This window comes from Copadichromis virginalis, linkage group LG23, assembly GCF_057382275.1.
Source record: "Copadichromis virginalis isolate Kocher_CV1m ecotype Utaka linkage group LG23, C_Virginalis_male_GT1.1, whole genome shotgun sequence".
NCBI classification, from domain to species: Eukaryota; Metazoa; Chordata; class Actinopteri; order Cichliformes; family Cichlidae; genus Copadichromis; species Copadichromis virginalis.
The window spans coordinates 8,155,934-8,175,236 of NC_140639.1; the positions used below are offsets into that span (position 1 = coordinate 8,155,934).

Below are 19,303 nucleotides of genomic sequence, written 5' to 3' on the forward strand. Positions count from 1 at the left end.
ATGAATTGTTAAGTGATTATTTGCACAATGATTCAATTTTAAAATAGGTTGATACTACATTTTGTAGATCCTAATTTACAAATGAAGCACCTTTAAAAAAACGCTGCTTATTCAGACATATCCACCCAAACATATGGGGAGGGGTGGATGAGGGAAAAATTGATAGTATAGGCAGATAAATAAGCTATCTGACACTCACTGTCATTCCATGTAATATGGAAGAAAACTAATGTTTCACAGTGTCCTATGGTATGTTTCAATGTGTGATGTAGATTCAGACTTAAAGGTTAAAGAGAAGGCATTTTCTCCCACTCTCACATCACTATTTTATTCAACATTCAAGACTGAAATCAGTCTTCTCTGCAAAGATGGCTCATTATTTACATCTCTGAACATCTTGCTCTACCTTTTATCCAGAATATATCCTTCAACTTTGTGTAGCTCTTTTCCAAAAAGGCCACATGGTTTGAAGTTCAAGTAGCACCTTTCACCAGTTCTAAGTGAAAAGAGAAACAGGATGAGTCACACAAGACTTCCTCATTTGCTCTGTCTGTTTTCTTCAAGAGCAACGCTTCCCCAAAATATTTTATCAGTTGTATCACACTTTTTCTTTAGCCGTAATTTGAAACACATGATACTTAGATATTAGGTCAGTGCTACGTGTTCCTTTTCATGGCTGCATGCATTGTGTTATAATGGAAGCATGAATAAAAGGAACACGTTATTAAGTAGCGTAGCTTAGCTGGCTAATGAAAGAAGTGTTTGATGTGAAACATCATGGCTTGAGGCCACTTTATTTTCTTTACTTGCCTTTATCTAAGAAAGAAAAACCTCTGTTATAAATTCCCATGAAAGTTAATGACAGCATTTTAAATCTTGTAACACAAACGTCAGACTGCTCTTAACAATACAACATAAAACACAGTTCTTTTGTTTGGTTGGCTAAGCATTGTTTCAATTTAACTTTACTGCATGTGCCAGTGATAACAATGGTTTCATTTTGTTTTTCATGAAATAATGTAATAAAGACCAAAGGCTGCTTCCTATTTGATTATCGCACATTAAAACATGTTTAAAATGCAAATGCAGACAGTATAACACTGTGAATCACATTTCCCTTTATTTCTTTGCCTTATTTTAATTAAGACATTTTAATGCTTCAATAATTCTCAACAAGTACTTTATGTACAAGCATTTTACATGCTGATCCTCTTACCTGTGGTTGACCACCTCCACATTTCCATACTGTTCAATCCACAGCTGACCAACAATGATATTGTGAACACAACATGTGGGATTTGTCCATGTGTAGGCTTCATTGTGCCTGGAGGGGAAAAAACCAAAACAGTTTGGCACAATGTGCACTTTCAAAATGGTAATAGAAAAGGCGATAGGCGAATTGGTAAAAGGATAAATATTGATACAGGTAATATTTCCTTTTTAAAAACAGCTAGCAGCTCTTACTTGGGCAGCTCCAGTGTGATTGTGCCTTTCGGCTCAGCTTCCACACTCTTGCCCCAGAACTTGAGTTTGGGATAAATAGAGCCATGAAAAACAAAGTCCTGCTTCAAGCCCTCAGCATGGAAGGCGCTGACCGGAGGGTGATGGCTCACCTGCTCTGAGATGAGCCTGAAGCCCAGATCCTCCCTGAAATAACCAGGGACACAGCTATGATGAATGGAGGCATTTGAAGACAGCTGTGTATGTTTGGTAAGCTGCACAGCAGAATTTAAGAACTTGTTGCTAGATAAAATACACTCAGTGGCCACTTTATTAGGCACACCTGCTCAACCACTTGTTAGCACAAATATGTAATCAGTCAATCACACTGAAGCAACTGTGTGCATTTAGGCGCACGTGACCTGCTGAACTTCAACATGGCATGATCGTGGGTGCCAGATGGGACTGTCTGACTGTGTCGCAGAAACTGCTCATCTACTGGGATTTTTTTGGCCCAAAACAGAGAAAACATCCAGTTAGCGTTAGCTCTCTGAATGCACAACATGTCGAACATTGAAGCAAATGGGTTACAACAGCAAAAGACCACACCAGGTACCACTCCTGCCAACTAAGTTTAAAATTCCCACAGCCAAAATTGGACAATACATGAATGGAAAAATATTGTTTGGTCTGATGAGTTTCCATCTCAGCTGTGACATTTGGATAGTAGGGTCAGAATTTCGTGTAAACAACACGAAAGAATGGATTCATCCTGCATTGTATCAACAATTCAGGCTAGTGCTGGTGTAATGGTGTGGCAGATATTTTTTTGGCACACTTTGAACAATGTTTAAACTCCACAGCCTACCTGAGTATTGTTGCTTACTAATTCTAGCTCTTTATGACCATAGTATACCCATTTTCTGCTTCCAGGAGAGTAACGGCCCTATCACAAAGCTCAAATTATCGCAAACTGTCTTTTTGAACATAAATAATCTGAAGTTAAAGTGGGATCTGATCTGCTATTCGCAATATGCACCTAATATAGTATCCAGTGAGTGTATTTTGTTAATTATCATCATAATTAATATCCTACACTAAAGACTGGGTACTTCAAAATGTTTAATTGCAAAGATATTGCTCAGATACATGTCAGGTTTGGACATAATCTGGACCAGCTCACTTACCTGACTAGTTCATAGGTTTCTCCCAGTAGAGGGTTGAATGGTTTACCTGTTCGCTCCCACTGGGAGGCCACAGCGGACACTGCAAACGCAGCCACACACTGCCACAGTAGATAAAAAACACACACCAAATCAGAGAAACTAAACTAGAAGCAAAAAATTGTTAAGCTGTGCCTGTGGGCAGTTTAAGTAGAAAACCTATGAACTACCTTCATTCTCTCAATAGAATCTGAAGATGCGTTGGCCTGGTGAATGAGGTACGTGTGCTCCATGTACTCTGTGAGACGCTGCAGGAAGCTAAGCGGCTCGTTGAAAATCACTGGCATTGTAATCTTGGAGAGCTCCTGAAAGGGACATCAAGGAGAATTGAAGGACAAGGTTTCATTACAAAGAGGAAATAAGGTCTTTTGACATGGCAGTGCTCCGAGCTGCTGAGTGTTAAAAAGGATCAGTGTTTGGTCGTTTGGTACATACAAGCATTTACGTTGCTCTGGACCAAAGTATCTACCGCATTAAGGTGAGTATTTATTGCTGTATTTGCTGGTAATAAAAGAAAAAGCTTCAGAAAATTCTTCAAATAGAAGAGTGACCTTGTGAGATGAAAGTCATCATGATTCATGAATACCCTGACACTTAACCTGAGACTTTCAGAATATGTGATTTTTTTTGCTTGATCTCCCAAGTTCTGCTAGGAGTAGGTTAGTTACACAGATGTCATATTTTTTTTTATAAAAAAGGGTTTGGAATTATGTTTTTGGCTACTTGATAAATATAGAGTCATTCTCCATTAGCTCTTCTGGCCTCTATTTGGAATTTAAGTAGCTAAACGCTCAACTATTGTCACCACCAGTTGTCTAGCTTTCTTCTTCTTCTCTTTAGTGCTGAGAAAATAGTGTACATTGTGTTTTTTTCCACAGCTGCTTTCTGCGGTGCTTGGAAACTAAACCTAAGGGTTGGTTCAGAGCTGCAGATTTATAATACAGTCAATTTAAGTTTAGTGTGCACTAATGCAGCTTAGGCTAAAAAAATGTATTTGTTTTTGCTAGTATCAGGACATAAATCAACTTACTGGCAAACTATCGGAAAAAGAGTCACCACAAGTGTAACTAAGTGTTGTCTGCACCTGCACAAGGCTATTTTGCATGACAAGACCATAAATACCAAAGCAGTGGGTGGAATGATCCTCGTCATCATAATGGATGGGCAATAAAAAAAAAACTCTAGAAAACCATTCTCACCATTCCAATGCAGTTCCTCAGAATACTCCAAATGCTGAAGTCATTTCTCGAAAACATTGGCGCCGGTAAGCTTGTCCTAAAATGACAAAATTACAGTACTTCTAAAAAGTGTATGTGATGCTTTCATTTTGTTCTAGTGCACTAAAAATATTCCACTGGAGTAAATGTGCCAGACATACAATACCTGCTGCAAGCATCACATCAAGTGAATATAGTCAACAATAGCCTAATGTATTATGTGACACACTGGAACAAAGCCCAGACAGACAATACCAGCAGCAAAGGTGGTTAGCAGGAATCATCCACCAGCAGCACTTATGTCCTGTCTGTCTCAAACTGTCTAATAAGGTGTGCAGGCTGGAGATTCGTTTAAAGTACAAAAATAAAATGTAAAAACTGAGGCGTTAGCGTAATGATGACATTTAAAAAATCACCCAAATAATGTGAACCGCACTCCCCAGCTGCCCGAGGGATCAGCCAACAAGGGATCATACTGCAAACTGATTATTGCATTACACTGTGACCTTATCAATATTTAACGGCTCCAACAGAGAGCGGAGTCCTTTCTATACTACAACTCCTTCTTGTGCCTTTACCAGGCTGCCCATGACTCTAAATTATTCACACGGTGAAGTGGAAACACCTCAAGAAGTTAAAAAGATCACTGAAAAAAAAAAAAAAAAGGACTGTTCGAGTGGGTTATTAAATATCTAACACTGCATAGGTCTAACAACAATATAGATTTGATGAAAATAGGCTTATGGAAAAAAGATTATAGATTATAGTGGTAGTAGTAAAGATTAAATGAGAGTGATACATTTAAGAAAAAAACCCTCAAATTTTTTATACTTTTATACTTTTGTGAAGACACTTTTTAAATTGATTTATTTTTGCTTTTTATCAGAAAACCACATTGTTTTGCTTAGCAACGTTGGATTAACGTGATCACACCCCTTACGCCATTAACAATGTCACATAAACTCAAATGGGAGGAAGTGCAACCATATCAATAATGTTACCAAGAACATCTTTGCTTCTTTACTACTTGCTTTGTAGTTCCTAATGAACAAAAAATATCATCCCGGCCAAATTTTCGTTGCTTTTCAGTTACATCAACTAAATAAGCTTTTAATCCAACCAAGTGGTGACATCGGTGGTACGATGAGGTTGATCCATCCTTGTAATGTGAAGCAGTGACTAAAATACATTCACCGTGTTCTTGAAAATATTTGAATTTAAATTTTTAAAATAAATTTACAATGTTTAAATAAAAGAAATTTAATTCATTTGACAGGAGTGATACATGTAAACACTGTTACATTTAAATGAAAGTGCAACTGACTGTTATACCTTAGGCTTTTAAAGATACAGCACTCTAATATAAACATAAAGACCATCTATAAACTGAGACAGACAAACAACCACGCAAACAGTAATTATAACAAAAATGATAAAGACTGGACATAAAGACTGAAAACAAAAACAAACAAACAAACAAACAAACAAACAAACAACCCCCCCAAGACATTGCATGCATTAAAAACTGATTTAAGTGATGAAATATTTGCTTTAGTTTAAACCATAGTGTTGTACAAATATAGAACTTTAAAGTCAGTGAATGTCGTTATATGTGATGGCAGCAATAGTTTAGATTTTGCTTATTTACACTAGCTTGTCTACATGTGAGAGACAGACACGCTCTCTAGTTTAAAGATTAGGCTTAAAGCTTTCTTTGTTAATAAAGCACATAGATACGGCTGGATCAGATGACCCTGAACCCTCTCTTAGTTATGCTGCAGTAGGCTTAGACTGCAGAGTCTTCATGTGATGTATTGTTTCTTCTTTACTGCTTTCTTTTCACTCTGTGAGTGTTTATACACCTGTACTCCATTTAATCATTAGTAATCATTAAACTCTGGCCCTCTCTCCCATAGTGTTGTTTCTCTTCCCTTACCTCTAACTGGTCCCAGGTGGCTGCCCCTCCCTCTTTCTGCTGGAGATTTTTTCCTGTTTAAAGGGAGATTTTCCTTCCTACTTTCGCCAAGTACATGCTTATTGTGGGTCATGTGAGTGTTAGGGTTTGTTTCTAATATTGGAGGGTCTTTACATTATAATGTAAACTGTTTTGAGGTGAACATGGTTCTGAACTGGTACTAGTAAATAAAATAAAACTGATTTTAATTGTAGTGGCCCATTTTTAAAGTTTTATTTTATGTGGGTAAGGCCCTTCACAGATTTAAAAAAAGATTTTATGAACAAGAAATGTATCAAATTCTCAGAGCTGAATAAATTATATATCTTTTGAAATGCATAATAGTTTATTTTTTTTTTATTAATGGTTATATTTAGTCTTATTTTGGTTACCTCCACTCAAACATACAAAATGAAAAATATTTCCCAAAGTCTGACTGGGATTCTAATTTGGAATCCTAGACAACACCAAGCTATACAAAATTATTATACATACATAAATTACTTTATGTATTCACTTATCTATTGTCTTATTTAGTCCCTTCTCATCAGTACTGACTGATTTTCAATAAGATACAAGTAAATATTTTACTTTAAATTATATTTAATATTTTGCAAACTAAAAACAGATCACTGAAAAACTCTTCAGCCTTCTGTGATGATACATAAATGTTTGCATCATCAGCATAGAAATGACACTTTATACAGTAGGCATCTGATAATAATAATATAATAATATATGCATAATATATCTGCAAGAGATTGTTGGTCTTAGAACAGAACCATGCAGGCATTCCACAAAGTTCCACTTCATAAGAACGGGCACTGGAAAAGGTTTTATTCTGGAGTGGAACATCCGTTTGACAGTAGAGCGGACATTCCAGAATGCTCATGATGTGCAATTTCAACTTCCTCTAAGTTTTTCAAGCATGCCTCAAAACTAGCTTAAAGCTTACTGGGAAGAAATAATCTCTTTAAGATTATGTTAAAGAGACTCAGAATTCATAGTATGAGGATCTTCAAGTAAGAAAAATACCAGTCCTACTACTTTATCCTTACTTTCTGTTCAATTACAGGTTGGCACTTGAATTTCTTGGTCAAAACACAGATTTTTTTAAACCAGCTGTTAAATCAATTTTCATAAACCTTCACAATCTCAAGAAGAATTAGGTTCTCTTAACTTAAAAATAAGTGTTGCTTTAAAATAAAATAAAAAATTCTCCAATTCCTGACAGACTGAACATATGTTAGTGGTTTCCCTCGGGTATGTTTTTATTAGATTAGCATCAGCTCTTTAGTCTTTAAATTACACAGTTGACTAAATATTCCCTGAACTGGACAAGTGTTTAAGAAAGTGGAAGGACAGCTTAATAAAATACTTTCATGTGTTAGCTAATGGAGTCTCTGATAACTCTATAAATTTGCAGTCAGTTCTTCTACTAAATGGTCAAATTAGGCATTAAGTGCATTTGTAATCTATCGTACAATCAGAACCTCAGAATCAATTTTCTGAGAATATGACCCATTGCCTAGGCCACCCTAAATTTTTTCTTTCTTTTTTTTTTTTAACCTAATATGCTGTTACACATATCTGACACTAATAACAAATTTGAATTAAAGAATTAAAAATTCAACAATATTAGGCTGCTATGTTGTATGAAAGGGCAGTGACTTTGATGGGCTTGTTCATCTTTGGATGTGAGATTAAAAGAACCAGAGGTCAACAGTCCATTTAAGAAACTGTGATGGCGTATTGCAGAGCTGACCTATGCTTTGTTATCCCATTGGGTTGAGTCTCAGCCTTGTCACCATGGTGATCCTGCTCCAGCGTGCTGGCGGGGCTGCTGCAAGTGCTGCTTAACATGACAGAGCCTTCGTCCTCGTCGTCGTCTTCCTCACAGGATTGGCTGGCTACCGTCTCAAAGCCGCTCAGGGAAAGCTCAGATTCTGAGTCTGGTGGAGACAAACACATGTAGAGGAGTCACTGCAGGATTACTGTTCAATTGAATATCCTCTGAGTATCTAGAAAAAAGTATTGCTATTAGATAGTTTGTCAATTAGAAGGCACAGAAAATTGTGTATTATCTCAAAATTAAGAAATACTTTTTGTTTATCAAATGTTAAAAGGACAGTATAGTTTCCTTCCCATTACTGTAAGCTGACCGATCGATGTAAAACACCCACCATTCAAAAAAAACATTTATGGGCATTATGAATGTGCCTGTAAATTTGAGAACAGTGTTGCCGTGAGTTTGATTACAAAACACCAAAGACAAATTTAATTGATACGGATATATTGTTGTAAAATTTATATTGTTTTCCAAAACTAAATTTATAAGCTCAGCGTCCAAAATTTTGAAAAAAAAAAAGAAAGATGTACTACGAGTTGGAAGTATTCATTTTTGCAACAGATACACAGCACAAAAAATATGAATGACTTTTGGTTGAATGCATCAAATAGAAATTTAAAAAGCTGATCAAGGACCAAATCTGATTTCACAAAACAGCTTTGTGTGATTGAGAAGTCATTCGCTTCCTTGTGTTACACTTGACTCAGTAATTGAAGTAATGAAAACGTGAGCATCAAGTGAAATATATAAGAATGCTAAAAAAAGTGACTTTCACAACCTACAAAAAGGAAAGCTATCAACTTACGAAAGAACAGATAAATAAAAGTCTAACAAGCGCTCTATCTTATAATTTAGATGCAGTTTGGAAAATTAGAATTGCAAAACGCATCATTAGCAGCTTAACTTTGCTGTGAATGATCTAAAGCACTGACAGCTGACATAACTTCATCACATGGGGGCTGCAGATTTGTCAGCTGCATATCTATGATATGCATCTCCCTATCCATCACATCCCAAAAGTGCTCTATTGGATTGAGATCTAGTGGCTATGAAGGCCATTTGGGCTCATTAACGTCATTGTCATGTTCAAGAGATCATGTGAATGGTTTCTGACATGTTGCATCAGCCTGCTAGAAGCAGAAAGGGTGGACATGGTCAGTAACAATGCTCGGCATAAGCTATAGTATTTAAGCGATGTTCAAATGGTGCTAAGGAGCCAAAAGTGTGCCAAGCCCAAACTGCCATAACCCATCTTCTACAAGGTTCACAGTATTTTGCATTTAGAGACATTCTTCTGCGTATCTTGGTTGTAACAATTCATTAGTTGAGTTACTGTCGCCCCTAGTACCAACAAGGCATTTTCGCTACCACATTTTCTCTTTTTCTGACCACTCTTTCTAAATCCTAGATATGGTTGTGTAGTAAAATCCCAGTATAACAGCCATTTCTGAAATACTCAGATCAACACATTCAAAGTCACTTAAATCATCTTTCTTCCCCGTTCTCATGCTCAGTTAGAACTTCAGCAGGTCATCTCAACCATGTCTACACACCTAAATGCATTGAATTGCTGCCATGTGATTGACTGATTAGATATTTATTTAGGCAGCGACTTGTTTACTCGTAGCTGCCCGGTAAAGTGTGCGATACAAAGAAGTTAGTTACTTCCTGATGAAGTATATAAAATCAAATCAGATCTGTGACTCGGATATTTGTTTCCCAGTTTTGCATTCAAAATAAAAAGACGAAAAGGAAAAACACTGCATTATTTGATTTTTCTCTGTGCCGCATTTATCATTTTCTGATTTTTTATTCTCAGTTGAAAAGAACAAATTATACACTGATTACTCAACAACCACTGTTAAGGGAGTAACCAAAAAACAAAGTGTAATTCTGTCACTTTTGTGTTATTAGTATACAAAACATACAATTATTCATTTTTTTCTTGTTTGGATGCTTTCTTTTTTTTAAAACTAATTTTATGCTAACACTTTGATTGTGCTACAAAAAAAGACAAAAAAAAAACAACCCTAAACCATTATTCACAAAAAACATTCAGTCATGCTCCACAACAATCAGTGCAAATGTCCCATGCAGCTCTGTTATTATTTCATTTTCTTCAGCCATGACTCCCTTTTATCTATGAAAGCTGGTTAGATAACTCATCAGGAAAATCAAACAAATGAAATTTTAAAAAAAAGTTTGAATAAATTCAAAACAAGCGAAAACACCACCAAGTCCGAAATTTTCTCTTTTGTAGATTTTTATTTTTTATTTTTTTTAAATCTTAGCAAGCATTACGGGTATATATTTTTTATGTTTGTAGAACATGCAGGACTTTTTCACAGCATATTCATTTTCAACAGAACCACTTGGGGCTCGAGGAGCGGCAAACATACCGAAAGCATTCACTGACAGGAAAAAGTACTCCAGTGTCCTATAGGTGGATGAAAGAGCATTGAGCGTGAGTAGGAGCTTGCCACAAAGTCTCCTGCGTGTTTAATAACCTGTCAACTCACCAGAAACGGCGTCGTGGAACTCATCCTCGCTGAGGGCACTCCGTGGTGAAGATCCCTTGACGACGGATTGCTCAAGTTCGTGGTGCTCTGTGGCGAGAGTCTGCAGTGCCTCAGAGAGGATCTTATTCTTCTCCACCTCCTGCTCCAATTTCAGACTGCGCACCTGAGCTCACCACACACAAACACACACAGACAAAAGGAAACACGCTAATCACTCTCAGAAACAGAAACCATCATGAATTCTATCCTCTGCACTCGATAACCACGAGCAAAAGATGGCCAAGCGTTCTCCAGGCTACCAAAATTTTATTCAAAGTCTCATTAAAAACAGAGGACAAATGTGCATGACTATGAGACAGGCTTTGATGGCAGCAGGTCTGCAAGTAAACACCATGTTGACTGACTGATCCCCCCTCTGTTCTGTCCTCTCATTATCAGACCCATGGCGAGAGAGACAGAGATGGAGCTGAGAGGGTTGAGCCATGTTTATCTGTAATGGAGGCCAGCAGCCTTGATGCTGCCGTCTCAAATAGCCTGCCGGAGAACACGAGTCCCGTAGAAGAGAGGGAATCAAATGACGGATAATGGACTCCGATATAAACCATTAGCTAAACCTTCCTTTTACACAAAACATTAGTGCTGATAATATGAAGGTGTGCTCACTTTTACTTCACTATTTCCACGGAAAGGCTGACATTGTGCAAATGCAAAATTAAAGTCCACTGACGAGGCAGGGGTTTACTTTGGATTGTCAAAGTAACAGAAGAGGGAGAAATGATTATAAATGATCATCCACAAGAGAAGAGAAAGCTAAATGAAGTGGGGTGGAAGTGCTGTATGATGACAGAGTGCAGATCACTTGACATCTCTGCACAATTATGAACTTAGAGAGGAAATTCCTCCTGCTGACCCCTCCACAGGTGGTGTTTAAATACAAAGCAGGGCTGCAGGGCCTGGAAGTGAGTCAGTATATTTCCTTTGCAGGGGGAGTAAGCATAGGCCCAACTTCTTCATTTAGCCGGCGAACCATCATTTACAGACGGAGCTATACTGTATAGTTTGAATTATCCCTATTGAGACTAGGCCTATTCATGGTGAGTTCTGAGATTCTGTGAGTCTTTTATCATGTGCTCTGCCTCTGCAGATTGCAGTTCAAAAGGCTGTGCAGCTGAGCGATCGAGGCCCGGCCCACATGTAAAGACTGAATGCACTGGACTGGCTGTTAAACTCAGAACATTCAAACTGTTCCTGGCAGCCCCAGCTTCATCAGCTGCTGTCTTCTTCTTAAAGATCCCCACAGAAATTATTGAAGTTGTGTTACTGAGCATTTGTGAAGAGACGGAGTCTATATAAAAAAGGGGGGAAAAAAGGACATACACATTGTGACTGAAGAGAGGGTTTTTTTCTCCATCATCTAATGATTATATTCAGGGTTTGGTTTTGTCTGGTCTTTTCATGTGCTGCAGAAAATGAGCAGCAGTGGGAATGTCATGCATAAAAGGGTTGAATCTATGCATTGATGTGAAGGTAAACATGCCTTGATTTACATAGCCAGCATCTCAAGTGTACATTTATCACAGCAGTGCATCAAAAGCAGCAGCACTACGAGACATCATTTTTCACAATCAAAAGAGGGACAAATTCTTATTCTGGTGGAACATTCAAACACAAATCTGATTCAGAAAGTGCTGCAAATTAAAACCGCGACAGGATGCAACTTAACACTCTCACTTTTACAGATTCAGTGCTTTACTGCACAAAAAAAAGAAAAAAGATGGCACTTTCACATTACGATAGTAATCAGAAATGCAGTCGTTGACATGTTGTAAATTATATGCATCATCAATGAATAGTGGTTTTTCTTCTGCATCAAAAACCAGATTAAATCGGAATTATCTATAAACACATCGGCCCCGTCTCTGCTGTATCCACATATATCTGTGTTTACATCATTCATTGTTTCGCTGCCAGTTCTAAAATCACAGCCAAAACCCTCTTGCTTCCACTGAAGAACTTGCACACATACCCACACAGATTACAGAGTTCGACTGTTAAATAAACACTGAGAATTATTAGTATTTGCATTAAAGATATGTACTGCAAATGACTGTGCCGCACTGTTTATATTGTATTAACTGGCTGCTGATTTATGTAATAAAAGTTTGAGCCATGCACACAGCATGGATATAGGGATGGCAATATGAGGCTGGCAATCCATTTCTTTTACCCAGAATATTATAGCAGTGTCATTGCAATCCATTCATGACTTCTACTTACTTTGGTGACTCCTTTGACTTTTGTCCTTCTCACAATGCCATTATCAGCCCCTTAAATATTTGGTTTAAGACCAAATATGTTTAAAACCATTTCTTCTAGTTTAATCGTGCATAGAAAATGAGACATTCTAGTCCTGTTTTTTTAACCACACACAATTTTACATTTGATTGACAATATCAGTTTCACTGAACCAAAATATTCTGTGGCAGTATATCCCCTTACTGAGAAATTATCAGTCTACTGCTTTGGCTTATGTTTGACCTTGAATACAACCGGGCTTTACGCCAGTGTAATAACTTGGCTGAACACCCTGCTCGTCTTTGCGCTCCTAATCCAATTTTACAACCTGATGCCTTCAGTTTAGTTTCAACTGAATTACTCTATGCAAGTCTGCAATTCATTCATAACTTTTCACAACTCAAAAAAAAAAAAAAAATCCACATCAGCTGGCGAAGCCTCGTGCACTAAAGAGCAGATTATGAATTGTGTTACATGTTTTACAAACTTATTTTAATCTGAGAAAGATGAGAAGTTGCATAAATGTAACAAAATGGAATTCAATTACTTTCAAATATATAAAGAATGTATTTAAATGGATATAGTGCAAAAAAAAAAAACAAAAACCCCCACCACATCTGCAAGACTAGCATCTGAGGCTAAGAGTGCTATATATATACTCTACACATGGATATATATTTATTTGTTCTATAAATTATCTTAAAAAGCTACTAGGTTTTCCTTGTAATTGTGTTCAGGTAGAGCACAATAAAAGTGATCATCAGCTCACACGCTTCAGTACTTCAAATTATCTTATTACATCTTAGTAGAGGGTGACATTTCGAGCACACTCACTCTTCAGATAATGAAACACAAGGCAGTCTCTATCTTAAATCACCTGTGATTGGCGACATAACCACACCCCATAATACCCAATCAGAACCACATGTTACTTAGGTCAAACAATTTATAAATAAATTCAGAATCCACTTCAAGATTTTGACTTTGACATTCAGGGCTCTGCATGGACAAGCACCAACCTATATCAGAGATATTTTACATTCTTACATCCCCAGCAGGTCCCTGAGGTCATGTGACCAGGGCTTGCTGGTCGTCCAACATATGAGACTGAAAACAAAAGGCAATAGAGCGTTTGTAACTGTGGCCCCCAGACTCTGGAACTCCCTTCCTTTGAGCCTGAGATCTGTGGACTCAGTGGTTTCACTTAAAAAAAAAAAAAACAGCTAAAAACTCATCTTTTAAAACTTGCTTTTGGTTGATTTCTGTTTTTATGTTTTATCTTGAAAGGTGCTATACAAATAAAATTTTACTTACGTACATATATAATACATATTTTAAAGTAATATATTTTGGCTCTGCAATAACTTTGAAAGGTTAGTGCCTAGAAAGACAAAAATAGAAACTCATAAAAAAAAAATCTAAATACCAAGTAACAAACACAAAAAAAAAAAAAAAAAAAACACCCATAATGTCTAAAGCAGAGGTTCCCAAAGTGTGGGGCCCGCGGTATGAAAAACAAAACAAAAAGCAAAAACAAAGAACGAACCCTTGGACACTGCTAGCATCATTCTCCGTTTTCGGTGATTCGAAACGCCGTTTACGTGTGGACGAAAGGTCCAAACGCATAGAAACAGCTGCGTTTTCAAAAATACCCGTGTAGGTGTGGACGCAGCGTAAAAGAGTTAGTAGTGTATTTTATTGCTGCCTGTAATTTATTGCAGTTTACTTGTATTTGCTTAATTGTTTACTAAATGTTTGAGGTTTGAAATAAACTGCAATGGAGTTTGAAAACAAAATGTGTGTGTGTGTGTGTGTGTGTGTGTGTGTGTGTGTGTGTGTGGGGGGGGGGGGGGGGGGGGGGTGTAACAGTTTTCTTGTAAAACAAAGGGGGGCCCAGCAAAAAAGTTTGGAACCACTGCTTTAATGGAAAAAGTTTTTTTCTTGTTGTTTTTTTCTGATCTCGTTCGAAGAGGATCAAATATTCATTAATTTATTGATGTGTAAACAAACCGTCCCCACCTGACAGTGTTTTTGTAATTGTTCTGAGCCCAACAGCAACAAAATTCAAATGTGCTGCCTGAGAGCCTGACGATCACAGCCGTTTCGAATCTGCTTTCAGCCTTGTCCCCGGCGTACAGAGATTTTCAATTTTTCTCTGAATCTTTAAAAATATTATGAAGCACAGAGGCTGAAATCCCCCAATCTTTGTAGGGTCGATACTAATATAAAAAACAAGTTTTACATCATCAGGAAGGCAAAATTTGTTTCAAACACTCTGTTCCTTTTTTTCTTTGCTCTACATAATTTAAAGAAAGTGTATATCGCCAATATTGCCAATTCAACAGCATAACCCCTAATTTGGAGCAGAGGACATCCACCCAACTGCTGTTCAAATCTTTTGTTTGTGAGGAACAGCTAATGAGAAGAAAGCTGGCATAACAAAAATGTGTTTATGAAGATAGAACAGCTGTTTAAAACAGCTTTTGAACGGTCAGTCATGCAAAGCTACTTTAATGTGGTTCAAGAGTAATAAAAAATATGCATACATAAATGAGCTTTATAGGTCAACGTGTTGCTTGGACTTTTGCAGAATGGCGAATCCCTCCCCACATTTATTGCTGAAAGACTCATCCTTGCTGTAAAGCTTTTCTTTTATACCAGTCATGCACTGACCTTTTGCCATTTAACCTAATTAGCTGTGAGAAGTTCTTTCAGGTGTTTTCTTCTTTGTTGTCGTTGCTTTTAATACAACTTTTCCAGTGTTTCATATGCCGCCCCTCCCAAATCACTTTGAAATGTGTTGCTAGAAGTTCATAAATTAGCATATTTCATAAAAACAAAACAAAAAAAACAAAAAAAACAAAAAAAACCCTTCTCCTATTCAACATGTGTTATGCTTTCATTGTCTTTACGGTATTTTGAATCAATTGCAGGTTTTAAATGATTATTGCATTCTCTTCTAGATTGTTGCAAAATTGAGGTTGCTATAAGCGGTATAATCTACCTGTTTTCATGAGGGGGTGTATTCTAGCCCCCGAATCCTTCCATTTTAATCAAATCCATTGAATCAAAAACAAAGAAAAAAACCCCATGTGTAAGCATATAATCACTTCCACTCAGTCCGCTGAGCTGCTTTTGTTAGAGTGAATTTTTCCAGCATCTTTTTGTGTAGGATAATTTCTTTTTACATCCCAAAGATATACATCATCTTACTGAGCCCCAACAGTCTCAATATAACACTTACAGATATCAAGTTATTTAAAATGTCACTGTAATCTCATTTATCTCCTTTCTATGATCCAAGTAAACTTAGATAATAACCGTCTTCAGTTAATGGTGACTAAAATGCTGATAATCAGCTGAAAAACAGTCACAGTCACTAGGCTCTCAAATAAAAGTTTAAATTTGTCTTTGGAAGGTCACACTCACCCCTTCCTGTCTGGAGAAGAGGCTGAGACAAATGTTGAGATTGGAAGTGGTTTCGCTGGATAATTCACATATTTCTTGCATCTTTTGCAGTATTGTTGATGGAAATTCTGAGGGGATAAAACACATAAAGTAATGAATGCAATGGAAAAGTCACAACTTTGAGCTATTACAGTTTGTTTGTTTTTTTAAACGCTCTTAGAACATGTATAAAGAGCAAGCACACTGCAGAAACCTCTAATGACAGTGCCAGATGGCTGCGTCTTAATTAACAGTCTTTCAGACATTACTGTGCATTTAAATCTGTTTGAAGACTCTTGTAATTTTAAATCAAAAGGTTTTCATTTCACCTCCTGTGTAAGTGTGTTTCTCCTCGTCTACGTACTGTATATTACATAACAAAGAAAAGTGAAATAAAAGGCTTTACTTTCTGACAGCTCTTCATTCTTCAGCATGGACAGGAGCGCTGCGACCTCCTTCTCCAGATTTTTCTGGCTGACATCTGCAACCTGGTGATTTAGAGAGATGGGAGAAGACTGCAGATCAACAAAAAGTAGCACGGGGTGGGTGGACTAGTTCACAGAAAACACTATGGGTCGTTAAGCCAACATGCTAATTAGGCTCGCTTTCTGTTTGCAGCCACCTGTAGTGAACTTGTTAGCTCTCCAAGTGACATCACTTCTTCGTATTCCTCCTCTTCGCTCCCTTGCTCTTGGGAGCAGTAGTATGTGCTGTAAGCTGCGTGCTCCTCCAATGTATCAACCCATGCCTTAAAGAAAGACAAACAAAGGACAGAAAAACCAAAAAGCTTACTTAGTTATTTGACTGATCTTGACCTTTATGTGTTTTTGAAATACTATAGGAAACATGTTTATTATTATTATTATTTCTTTTTAGAGGAGCATCAGGAGAGAAGATGAAAATAAGCTAGCCAGGCTCTCTCTGTAAAGGTCATAAAATATATAATCTGCCTCTAAAATTTACTAGCTGACAAATTTTACTGTGATTTGTTATATATATTAAAAACAAACAAACTTGTACTTATTTCCAGCTAACGACTGTTTTCCCAAATTGCCAAAATTTTCTTTTAGAACACAGCTTGCATTTCAAATTTTAGTAGTATATTTTACATAATGGCCGGGACTTTTAATTACATTCTTTATCAGCTACTTACGCTGATAGATAATTCATAGCAATGCAAGAGACAAAGTAGACAACGATTTCTCATCTAGAGCGACAACGTCTTAGCATCTGAACAGCTCGCATAACAACTACAAAAGTCAAGTAATAATCCTGTGAATAACTCAATGTAATGATGCAAATTCTCACACCTGGGTTGTTATAATGACTAAACAAACAAAGAGTTAATTAATGAGCTTGGGGTGCATTTGAGATTTTACACTTTTGCATAAAGCCTGAGAAAAGCTAAAAATTACATTTTACTTCAAGATTTCAAAACATATGATTAGAGAACTGTTAATAAATTTCTGTTTGTTTAAATGCACTTAAAGAACACTGGGGTAACCCAGTAAAGAGAAGAACTTTATTCATCTACCAATGGATTCCACACATGTGGAACATTTACAGTGTAAGGAAAGGTAGTAAGTTAGGTTATTAGTTAAGATTGCAACTTAGCTTTTTCCCCATTTCAGAGCTATTGCAAAAACTTTGCAGAAAACGAAGGTCAGGAGATAACAGGAATTTTTAAAAAGTGTTTGAAATGACAACCTGAGGAGAAACCAAACTTACTTTTCTTGTTCCCTCTGGGTCATTTTTAGGTGATACTTTAAAGTGGTGCACACTGTCATCAAAGCACTTGAGAGTGAAAAAGCAGTTATCTTTGGCTCTTATCTGGAAATGAGAAACATCAGAAGCTTTCATTTGTGGAAAAGCAGAAGCTACACAAAGACAAATTCAGCACAGGGGTCAAAAAAAAGGGAACGCAATGTTGAATGTTGGCTTACCAAACAGTGAGCGTTTGTGAGGGACTTACAGCCTTGCCTTCTTTCACCGGCAGCTGCTTCTGACCTTCATAGAAGAAAGAAAAACAGATTGAGGCCTTTTCCATTTCACTTGGAATCTCAACAGTTGATAGATGATAGAAGGAAAGGTATACGGGAAATAATTCTCCTCTTCTTTACTCATTTGTCTCTCATCTATAGCAGCGGTCCACAATCTTTTTTGCACCACCAACCGGTTTATGATCTGACAATATTTTCACGGACTGGCCTTGTCGCGGATAAATACAACAAAAAAGAAGATTTATTCATAACACACGGGAAAAGACCGAGGGAAACCGAGTTAATGATAAAACAGACAAAAAAAAATAATGTTAAAAACCATTAAAACCCCTAAAAACGATGAATTTCACACCCGAGCCTAAACTCTCGCAGCCCGGTACCAAACGACTCATGGGCCGGTCCGTGGCCCGGGGGTTGGGGACCGCTGATCTATAGCACCTTTCTAATCAAAACTGTGCAGCACTTCCATTTATCTCTAGCTAAGACCTTTTCACACGTCTGATTCAAGGAGCACAGACAAAATGAGGGATGCACCTACTGTTTTGAGTACCAGGATATAACACCATCTTGAAGGACGACCCAGTAAGAGCGCCATCCAAAAAATCTGGAGCTCTGCAGGAAGCCACACAAGTGAAGAATCAGCAGTCTAATTTTTCAATTAAATATTTTTTAGCCTTTTCTGATTTCACTAGTGGCTGAAAGAGACTATTTATTACAATAGATTTCAGCAAAGTGGACCTGTTATATTCATCTCCAGCTTGATATTTTCATTGCTGCAAACCACTAAATCACACGATTCACATTTAAATCATCCTTATTTATCTTATCTTGGCTCCTCAGTTCATCCACTAAGTGAAACAGATTTCTTTGCCGTCCCAATGTTAACAACAAGTCTGAACAGCAGTGTGTGTGTGGGCATCCTACAATCACACATTTGCACCTGTAAAGCCACAAAACAGCATTTTGTTGGAGCTCTTTTAGCGTTGCAGCGATGCAACATAACAATCTGGGGATCTTGGATTGGTGATGGAAGTGTCGGACCGGTGCCTAATGTCTTCACCAGCACATCCCAAAGGTTCCATATTAAGCTCAGGATTCCGTGTCGATCAACCGATGCGTGAAAATGATTGATTTCACTGTAAGGCACTCAAACTAATCCATGATCATGATCATTCAATATTTTGTTTTGACTGCATTTCTTCTTCTGGGTTTTAATAATGTGATACGCAGTTCTTTGTAGTTTTAAAACGTTTTCTTTGTGTGATGCAATAATGTAACCTTTGTTCACATGAACGCAGGATATGGTTGTTTAAGAAATGAGATGCTATTCTCTGAATCAGATTGGGTTAAATAACATTT

The 19,303-nt window shown here is 37.3% G+C and overlaps 1 protein-coding gene across 3 annotated transcripts in view; it reads right to left on the bottom strand.

The window, feature by feature from the left end:
* Positions 1 to 19,303, bottom strand: part of osbpl1a (oxysterol binding protein-like 1A) — a 33,400-nt gene that overhangs the window by 3,642 nt on the left and 10,455 nt on the right. For all 3 annotated transcript variants that reach the window (XM_085447361.1, XM_085447358.1, XM_085447357.1), the window contains exons 10-23: positions 18,483 to 18,556; positions 17,888 to 17,951; positions 17,673 to 17,774; positions 16,567 to 16,692; positions 16,351 to 16,432; positions 15,927 to 16,033; positions 10,203 to 10,365; positions 7,600 to 7,786; positions 3,863 to 3,938; positions 2,834 to 2,968; positions 2,628 to 2,725; positions 1,465 to 1,647; positions 1,217 to 1,324; positions 407 to 496 (exon numbers count right to left, since the gene is read on the bottom strand). In XM_085447361.1, the coding sequence (XP_085303487.1) occupies positions 407 to 496; positions 1,217 to 1,324; positions 1,465 to 1,647; positions 2,628 to 2,725; positions 2,834 to 2,968; positions 3,863 to 3,938; positions 7,600 to 7,786; positions 10,203 to 10,365; positions 15,927 to 16,033; positions 16,351 to 16,432; positions 16,567 to 16,692; positions 17,673 to 17,774; positions 17,888 to 17,951; positions 18,483 to 18,556 (1,595 nt within the window). The remainder of the gene's footprint in view (positions 1 to 406; positions 497 to 1,216; positions 1,325 to 1,464; positions 1,648 to 2,627; positions 2,726 to 2,833; positions 2,969 to 3,862; positions 3,939 to 7,599; positions 7,787 to 10,202; positions 10,366 to 15,926; positions 16,034 to 16,350; positions 16,433 to 16,566; positions 16,693 to 17,672; positions 17,775 to 17,887; positions 17,952 to 18,482; positions 18,557 to 19,303) is intronic.